The following is an 8,975-nucleotide window of genomic DNA, read 5'->3' on the forward strand; positions in this document are numbered from 1 at the left end:
TGGTCCACATGCTTCAGCCTCCTCCCTTGTTGATTTCAGACATTGCCAGTATAGCTGAGGAATTCAAGGATCACTTGGTACCTGACCCTGGCTGCCATTATGACCAACTGATTGAAATTAACCTCAACGAGGTGAGGAAGGGAATCAGGTCCCAGGAATTTCTGAGGGTGGGGAGTTTAGGCGTCACTGGGGGCTTCTAGTGGCCACTGGTTCTTAGCACTCAGGAGGATCAGGGTGGGTCCCTGGCTGCCCAGCCAGCAGACTCTTGGGCCTTTGGTGCCCAGTACCCCTGCAAACTGCTGCCTGAAGCAGGCTGAAACGGAGATGGGCTGGGTCTGGGGAGACATGGCTTCGAAGAGCGGGGAGGTGGCTGGTTTAGAACAGTTGATTTGCCCCACATCAGCTTAGCAAAGCCCAGACTTGGCCCTGGGGGGTTTTCATCGGTGTCAGAGCTCATCAGCCCACCTGTACAGGGGGCTGAGCCAGGTTGGGGCCCTGAGGGCTGCAGGCCAGAGCTGGCATCGCAATGCCAGAAGAAAGGCAGGCTGTAGGAACAGAAGCAGCAGAGCAGAAAGGTCAAGGCCTTGGGCCCTGAAGCCAGTCTGCATGGGTTCAAATCCCAGCCCTGCCACTTCACCTCTGCAGGCCTCACTTCATCATCTGTGAAACAGAAGGCCCTTGCGGGGGTTAGTAAATTAATTCATGAAATGACCATTGCTAACACTTACCAAGTGCTTACTGTGTGCCCGGCACTTTGCTCAGTGCTTCGCATTTATTAATAAGTATGAACACATGAAGGAGCCCTGGTGGCACAGAGGTTAAGCACTCAGCTCCTAACTGAAAGATTGGCAGTTCGAATCCACCAGCCACTCCTCAGGACAGATGTGGCAGTCTGCTTCTATAAAGATTACAGCCTTGGAAACCCTATGCAGCCATTCTACTCTGTCCTATAGGTCACTACTTGTCAGAATCAACCCGATGGCAATGGATTTTTTTTTTTTATGAGCACGTTTTTACATGTCAAAACAGTACATTTTTGTTAAAAGATTCCAAAGGCAGCAGCATGGTAGGGGGGATAATGGCCTTAGGAAGCTGGCAGCCTGGATTCCGTCCATGCCTCTGCCATCTCCAAGCTTGTGTGTCTGTGAGCAGACACGTCGCTTCTGAGCTCCAGCTCCTTCCCTTGCAGAGTGGGGATGATATGAGTTTGCAGGCCAGGGGGTTCCTGACGCCGGCACCTGAGCAGAGCCTGCTGAGGCTCAGGGGCTTCTGTCACAAGGGCTGAGCCCTAGGAGAGGAGTTGGCTTCCCGGGGCCTTTGTAGGGACTTGGCAAGTGGGAGCCAGGCAGACCCTAGAGGGTGGAAGCCATCCACGTGCCAAGGTGAGGGCTCACTCTGCTCTTGACACGCCTTGCATCTTTGTTTCCTCAGTTGAAGCCGCACATCAACGGGCCCTTCACCCCCGACCTGGCCCACCCTGTGGCAGAAGTGGGTAATGTGGCCGAGAAGGAAGGATGGCCCCTGGACATCCGCGTGGGTGAGCACCTCCCACCCCTGTCAGGCACGGGTGGTTCAGGTGTAGAGGATCACCTGTACCACCATGGGGTCCTTGGAAAGCAGGCGCCTGCTGAGGGAGTGTTTTCTTTATAGCTTTTTTAAAAATGACTTTTCCTTAGTATTATGGAAATATATGTTCACCATAGAGAATATTAACAGCAAGAAGAATTTTAAAATACCCCTCATCTCAACTCCCAACCAGAAATGAGTGTAGGAGAGACAGCTTTTCTTGCACACTTTTCCATGTGTACGTTTCTTTGTTTTACAAACATGTAACCATGCCAACCATGCCATCATATAGGCTGCTTTATTTTACTTACATGCTGGCATGTTAATAGAACCAACATCTGCCACTTTAGGGAGGCGGCACAGTACAGCTGGGTGATCTGTGCCTCAGTTCCCCATCTGTAAAATGGGGCTGTCATACTTACAGCCCTGGAAAGTTGTTGCGAGGGGTGAATGAGTTAATACGTGAAAAGTGCTTTCTACGGCGTCTGGCAAAAAATGTTGCAAAATAAGTGTTCACTCTTATTAGTTGAATAAATTAAAAAAAAAACTGGTGTTTTAATAATTTGAAAAAAAAAAAGACACGGAATTGATAGGAGACTGTCTTGGCATTGGTGGACAGTGTAATGTCTAGTTTTTATTGACTTTTTGAATAAGTTTGATAAACTTTTTAAAAGCACTTTCCCCCCTGATTATAAAACAATAAAAAATCAAAGAACACTCAGAAGTCTAAAAGAAAAAAACTAGCATCCACTAGAAGCCCCAGCGGCGGTGTTTCGGTGTGAGCCCTGTAGTGTGTACACACATACACTTGGGTGTTCAGAAACACAGGCCGTATATGCACATGTGCTGTTCAGAGTCATGTTTAATGGCTTCATTATCTTCCATCACATGGCTGTCCTTTATTGGTGGGTATTGAGGTTGCCGTCAGTTTTTGTCTGTTAAAAACCATCTTTGGCCCAGCATAGTTAGACTCTGTCTTGGCCAGGTCTAGATAATGTGAGGTCAGGTGGAGACCTCTGGTCACTGTCTCCTTCTGACCTCTGACCCCACCACCCACAATGCACCAGGTCTGATCGGCAGCTGCACCAACTCCAGTTATGAGGACATGGGGCGCTCGGCAGCTGTGGCCAAGCAGGCACTGGCCCACGGGCTCAAGTGCAAGTCCCAGTTCACCATCACACCAGGCTCTGAGCAGATCCGTGCCACCATTGAGCGGGATGGCTATGTGAGTGCCCATGTATCCCTGCCCCCGGCCCCCCTACCCACCACGGAATAATGTGACCTCAGGGCAGGACAAGCCACAGCCTTATCAGCCCCAGGGCTGGAATAGGTCCGGCGGCCACCCTGGGTTCCAGTGCAGCTCTTTGTCCCTCAGGCTGCTGAGCCACCCTTTCCCATCAGCCACCTGCCGACCATTGTGTCCCCTCCTCTCCCTGCAGGCACAGATCCTGCGGGACGTGGGCGGCATCGTCTTGGCCAACGCCTGTGGCCCCTGCATTGGCCAGTGGGACCGGTGAGGGATAATGCCTCTTGGTGCGGAGCCTCAGATGTTGGGGGCCGTGTTACTGGGGTGGAGAGAAGAGACTCAAGCCCAAGGCTTCTAGCTTCAGGGGCTAGTGCACATGTGAAGGTTTTCCCAGGCATGACTTGAAAGTTGGGCTGGAAGGAAAGAGGAAGAGCCCTGGAGAGGTGCTGAGTGGCCATGTGGCCTGGACTGGCAGGAGGCAATCCAGAGAGCCACATCTGAATGGACAGCCAGGGGCTCGGATGGACCTCTGAAAGGAGGTGGCTTGAGGGGGTGGAGGGAGCACTGGGTCAGGAGACCTCGGCCTGGGTCAGGACTTGCCACTGTGTGGTCTCAGCCTGCCTGGGGGTCCCCTGCTCTGTATTTGTGAGTCCCGTTGAGGAGGCCATTTCTTCAGGGTCGTTCCTTTCCCCTCCTCTATCATGAGCTGGACACGTGCTGCAGGAACCCAGCCCGTCTGGCCTCAGGAGGGGACGGTGGTAAGGCCAGGCGTCCCTAACCCTGTCCCTTCTGACCTGGCAGAAAGGACATCAAGAAGGGGGAGAAGAACACCATCGTCACTTCCTACAACAGGAACTTCACCGGCCGCAACGATGCCAACCCCGAGACCCATGCCTTCGTCACATCCCCGGAGGTGATGCTCTCCCCAGCCAGGCGCTAGCCAGGGGCTGCCCCTGCAGGCCCTGCTGGAGGGTCAGGGGAGGCAGGAGATGGGCTTGGGTCAAGAGCTTCTAACCCCATGGGCAGCTGAGGAGCATGGGCATCACAGGGCAAGGGGTTATCTGAGCACCTCACTCCCTGGGCGCTTTCTGTCCGCCCTCCCGCAATTGTGAGACATTTCATTAGTACAGTTAGTGGTTAAGACCATGGGCTCTGGGGTTGCACCCTTCTCGTGAACCTGACGGGGTCAGTGGGCACAGGAAAGTGGCATGACTTGGCCAAACTCATCAGCTAGCTAGAGGAGGGCCGGGATTTTTCCCAGATGGAGAGAGTCCAGAGCCCACTGAAAGTTAGGTCTCGTGGTTGTGACTGTTGAACGAGCACGTCAGGGTCCTGCCACAGCCACTGTCAGCACGTGGCCGCTCTTTCTTGGCGTGGGTTTTTAAATGAGAGTTTGCTAAATGGCCCCTTCTGAGTGTTCAGTGCCCTGCCCACCTAGGGGCATTTCCATCCACCTGCCATTCCTGTGCCCGTGGCTCAGGGTGCTGGGCCTCTCCCAGTCCCGGGGTCCCACCCATCTCTGCTGTGCTGTGGTCCCTGCTCCCCAGGAGCCTGCAGCCCAAGGCCCCCAGCAGGGAGGGGCAGAGGCTAGAATCGCCCTGGGATCTGTGAGTCCTGTGCAGGCCCAGTGGCCTGTAGACCCACGTATGTTCCTGCAGCTCCAGCTTCTGAGAAGAGGGCTCTGGAGGACTTGAGAATGTCCTGAGCCCCATTCTCAGTATTTGTCTAGGCTTCTGCTGGGTGGGGTACAGGAGCGGTGTTTGGTGCTGACCAGCAAGCCGGCCACTCCATTTCAGATTGTCACAGCCCTGGCCATTGCCGGCACCCTCAAGTTCAACCCAGAGACTGACTTCCTGACAGGCAAGGATGGCAAGAAGTTCAGGCTGGAGGCCCCGGATGCAGATGAGCTTCCCCAGGCGGTGAGCAAGCGCTGCCGCCCTCTGCTGGCAGCCGCCATGAATGCCTGGTGCTCCTCGTGCCAAGGCACTTCTTTCCACCATCTCACCCACCCCCTGCGCGGGAGGGGTGAGAACGAGGCAGCTCTGTTGACTTGGGAGGGAAAGGCTTGGGGCGCAGGGGAGCTGGCCTCGCAAGAGAGGGAGCTAAGGATCCAGCGCCCAATATGTCCTTGTTCCCTGCTGCAGGAGTTTGACCCTGGGCAGGACACCTATCAGCACCCCCCCAAGGACAGCAGTGGACAGCGGGTGGACGTGAGCCCCAGTAGCCAGCGCCTGCAGCTCCTGGAGCCTTTTGACAAGTGGGATGGCCAAGACCTGGAGGACCTGCAGATCCTTATCAAGGTGAGCCGTGCGGCGGGGAGCACACCCCCAGCTGGCCAGGGGCCCCAGCTCCCTGAGCCTCAGCAGGGCCATTAACTGCTGCTGCCCCTAGAAGGAGGAGGGGAAAAGCCGGAGGGCAGGAATGGACGTTTGGCTACAGAGGAGAGAGGGCAGCGCAGCCCAGTGTTCCAGACCCTTCTCCATGGCCCCATGCTGGGCGGAGCTGGCTCTGGCCAGCCACAGTCTGGGGCTCTCAGCCACCCGGCAGCAGCTGGGGAGAGCCACCTCAGTGGGGTGGGCAGGCGTGACCCCCGCACATTGATTGTTGCTACAGTTGGGCATTAGTGGGTGTGGCCTGTTTGGGAGCCAAGTAGACGCCAACCATTGAGGTGTGGCCAGCAGCTTCATACCCGCTTCAGACGTTAATGCCTGCTGTTTACAAAGGGGTCTGCAGGCACTCTGTGAGCCAGTACTGTGCCCACATGGCAGAGGAGACCACGGTGCCTCCTGGCGATGCAGGTGTGTCCCTGGCTGCTGTGTCTGCCATGGGGTCTGTGGCTGGCCTTGCAGTCTGAACATCTGAGCTGGGAGCCAAGCCCTATAGGGCAAACAAGCGAGCACTGGCTGTCTTTCCCAACCAGCCTGTGCCCCCACTGAGCACCCTGTCCATGAGGGAGCATCCCATCCTGGAGATCTCACTGAGCAGCCGAAGCCTTGAGGGAATGGGTGATGGCCTGCCTGAGCCCATGTGCCCTGAGTAACAAAGCAGGGCTGCTTCTTATCACCCTGCTGGGTCCCAGGCTCTGGGGCCTGCTGCCTGCCTCTAGAGGGCTTCTTTCATCTGCAACTCAAGGCCAAGCCCTGACCTCTGTCTTCTCTGCTCACCTCCCCAAGGTCAAAGGGAAGTGCACCACTGACCACATCTCAGCTGCTGGCCCCTGGCTCAAGTTCCGTGGGCACTTGGACAACATCTCCAACAACCTGCTCATTGGTGCCATCAATGTTGAAAATGGCAAGGCCAACTCCGTGCGCAACGCTGTCACCCAGGAGTTTGGCCCTGTCCCTGATACTGCCCGCTTCTACAAGGTGGGGCAGAGGTGGTGGGGGCAGTGCCCAGCAGCCACTCTGCCAAGGGCCCGGAGGGCAGGCACGGGGAGGACAAGCTGGAGGCCAGCCAGCCCTGGGGCCGGGGGATGGTCCTCAGAAGGGTACTGCACTCAGCTCCTCCCCTGAGCACTGCCCTCAGGGCCCTGTTAGCAGGTGAAGGAATTGAGGCCCCACTCAGGTGGGGTGGAGCCTGTTCCCCGCTCTCCTGCTAGACCACAAACAAGGCAGGCACTACCTGGAAGGTTCCTTGAGAGGAGCCCCAGACCCGAGAAGAGGGTTGGAGGAGACCTTGCAGAGAGGGGGAAGTCAAATGCAAGCTGAGGCCCAGAGAGGGAAAGGGGCAACAGAGGCCCCACAACAAGCATGTAGATGATCCAAGGGCCAGTAGGGCCCAAGACCCAGTGGGAGGCTGCTCTGCCTCGGGGCGGGAGGGGGCAAGGGGAGACACTGAGAGGCCGCCAGCGTCCCAGGCTGTTAGACTCTTTTCTGTCTTGAGAAACTAACAGAACCTGGGCTGAACCCAACACCTGGCCCTGCAGGGTCCTCTGGCACCTCGTGGTGGCTGTCTGGGGCAGAGGGGTACACCAGGGTGGGGTACTATCCACTCAGGAGGCCACCCGGAGCTCTTCAGTTAAGGAGCTCCAGTGCTGCGGACAGCCCCACAGCTTTCGGGAAGCCCCTTCCTGCAGCCACCCAAGCTGCCAGGGCCTCAACCCATCCACACTTTGGCTCAAACACCTGCCTCTGTGTGAAATGCTCTTTCAGCCCCTCTGACCCCAGTGCATCCCAGAGCTTCCCTGGGTGGGTCCCATCTTCTCATTCCCACTGCAACAAGGGCTGTGCCTGATAAGGGCACCCCTGCTTCACCTCCCCTTAGAGAGCAGCTGAGGAAAGGGCCCCTTAGCTCCTTGACCTGGGAGCCTCCGTTCCCTGGTAATTTCATACCCACTTGCTTGGCAGAAACATGGCATCAGGTGGGTGGTGATTGGAGATGAGAACTACGGCGAGGGCTCGAGCCGGGAGCACGCAGCACTGGAACCCCGACACCTTGGGGGCCGCGCCATCATCACCAAGAGCTTTGCCAGGATCCATGGTGAGCCGAGCCAGGCCTCCCCATCACCCTCCTCCCCATCTCACAGCCCTGGGTCACCCAGCCCAAGTGGCTGCAGTGGGCCTAGTGCTTGGCTCCCAGATTGTGTCTGCTTGTGCGTCCGCCACCCCATGGCCCTTTCATGCCCTGCTCAGCTTTGCCTGAGTGAGTCCCACATGCCCACTGTTTCCCACCTTGGACAAGTACTGATCTTGCTTCCAGACCTGCGGACCCAAGCAGCTGAACCCCAGGCATCTGGTCTGACTGTAACTGGGCCTTATTCAAGGAAAGCCTCACGGAGACAGTCACCAGTACACACAGTTTAACTGCCATCACGGGGAGAGGGCGGACCTGGGCCTTGTGCCTTCCCCTGGGCCTCTCCCAGAGCCCCGACTGGATTTGGAGCAGGAAGCTCTCTGGCCTGGGGTGAGGGTTCCTGTTCAAAGAGAGGGCAGAGGGGCCCTGCCCCTGACCACTGAATGTACCCTCTGCCTTCCAGAAACCAACCTGAAGAAGCAGGGCCTGCTGCCCCTCACCTTCGCTGACCCAGTGGACTACAACAAGATCCACCCTGTGGATAAGCTGACCATCCAGGGCCTGAAGGACTTTGCCCCTGGCAAGGTCAGGGAGGAGGGCTGGAGGGTGGGCAGGTCAGGCCGTCCCCCCGGCTCCCCAGGCCCTCCTAAGGGGATAGGTAGGAAACAGCCACCTTCCTCCCCTCCTTTGGCCTGGCCCCTCCCCTTTGTGACAGTTTGAAGGGCTCTGGAACTTTCCGTGCAACCCCCCAGAGGAGGGAAGGATGAGCCAGTTACTCATGGAGGGTGGGGCCAGCCAGGCCCTCCCCTGTCCACTCACCATCATGGCCTGGCACTGAGGGCCAACAGCCCATCCCCAACAAAGCCCCCTTGGCCCCAGGACTCTCCCTTGGGCACCCTGATCCTCCAGCAGGCCCACCCACACTTGTCTCCCTGCCTCACAGCCCCTGAAATGCATCATCAAGCACCCCAACGGGACCCAGGAAACCATCCTCCTGAACCACACCTTCAACGAAACCCAGATCGAGTGGTTCCGGGCCGGCAGTGCGCTGAACAGGATGAAGGAGCTGCAGCACTGAGACCCGTCACCCAGCCACTTCACCCGCTGCCCACCTGCCTGCCACCTTGGACCCGGCTCAGCATCATTTATAAATGCAGCCCGCGTGCTTTGTTGGAACCGGACCTGAGCCAGGCCAGCCACGGTGTCCTGCCCCAGACGGTGTGATCAGACACTCCTGCCCTCCCCTCCTCAGCCCACCAAGTGAACACAGGGGTTTTCAAACCGCCCTGCCTTCCCGGTTCTAGTTTGGTTCAGATCTTAAGCAGTTCTGTACATTCTATTTATTTTTATGACAAGACAGCCATGAAAGAAGTTTTTCTCCTGCCTGATCATTTCACTGGTAGCTGAAGGATCTGAGAGAACTTTTTCTTGCCAGGAAAATAAGAATCACAGTTCAGTGACTGCTACTGTGTGTGCTTGGTGTCTGTGCTGCTGTCAGCACCAGGGGCCAAGAGGGTCGTCTCAGGCGAGGGGAGTGGAGGCCCAGCAGCCATGGCTGTAGGTGGACACTGCAGCAGAGGAGCCAGAGCTGTGGTACAGAAGGCCTCCCAGCACCACACCCAGTCCCCTTTCAGCCCCCCTCCCTGCCCAG

The 8,975-nt window shown here is 57.1% G+C and overlaps 1 protein-coding gene across 4 annotated transcripts in view; it reads left to right on the forward strand.

Annotated features, from left to right (window-relative positions):
• The window catches only part of ACO2 (aconitase 2), a 60,708-nt gene extending 51,923 nt beyond the window's left edge, over positions 1 to 8,785 (forward strand). For all 4 annotated transcript variants that reach the window (XM_049884491.1, XM_049884489.1, XM_049884490.1 and 1 more), the window contains 11 exons: positions 40 to 131; positions 1,432 to 1,537; positions 2,634 to 2,791; positions 3,006 to 3,079; positions 3,614 to 3,725; positions 4,609 to 4,731; positions 4,957 to 5,112; positions 5,986 to 6,177; positions 7,159 to 7,291; positions 7,788 to 7,909; positions 8,268 to 8,785. In XM_049884491.1, the coding sequence (XP_049740448.1) occupies positions 40 to 131; positions 1,432 to 1,537; positions 2,634 to 2,791; positions 3,006 to 3,079; positions 3,614 to 3,725; positions 4,609 to 4,731; positions 4,957 to 5,112; positions 5,986 to 6,177; positions 7,159 to 7,291; positions 7,788 to 7,909; positions 8,268 to 8,402 (1,403 nt within the window). In that variant the 3' untranslated portion in view covers positions 8,403 to 8,785. The remainder of the gene's footprint in view (positions 1 to 39; positions 132 to 1,431; positions 1,538 to 2,633; positions 2,792 to 3,005; positions 3,080 to 3,613; positions 3,726 to 4,608; positions 4,732 to 4,956; positions 5,113 to 5,985; positions 6,178 to 7,158; positions 7,292 to 7,787; positions 7,910 to 8,267) is intronic.
• Positions 8,786 to 8,975: the final 190 nt, after the last annotated feature.

Source organism: Elephas maximus, chromosome 4 (assembly GCF_024166365.1).
Source record: "Elephas maximus indicus isolate mEleMax1 chromosome 4, mEleMax1 primary haplotype, whole genome shotgun sequence".
In the NCBI taxonomy this organism is placed as follows: domain Eukaryota; kingdom Metazoa; phylum Chordata; class Mammalia; order Proboscidea; family Elephantidae; genus Elephas; species Elephas maximus.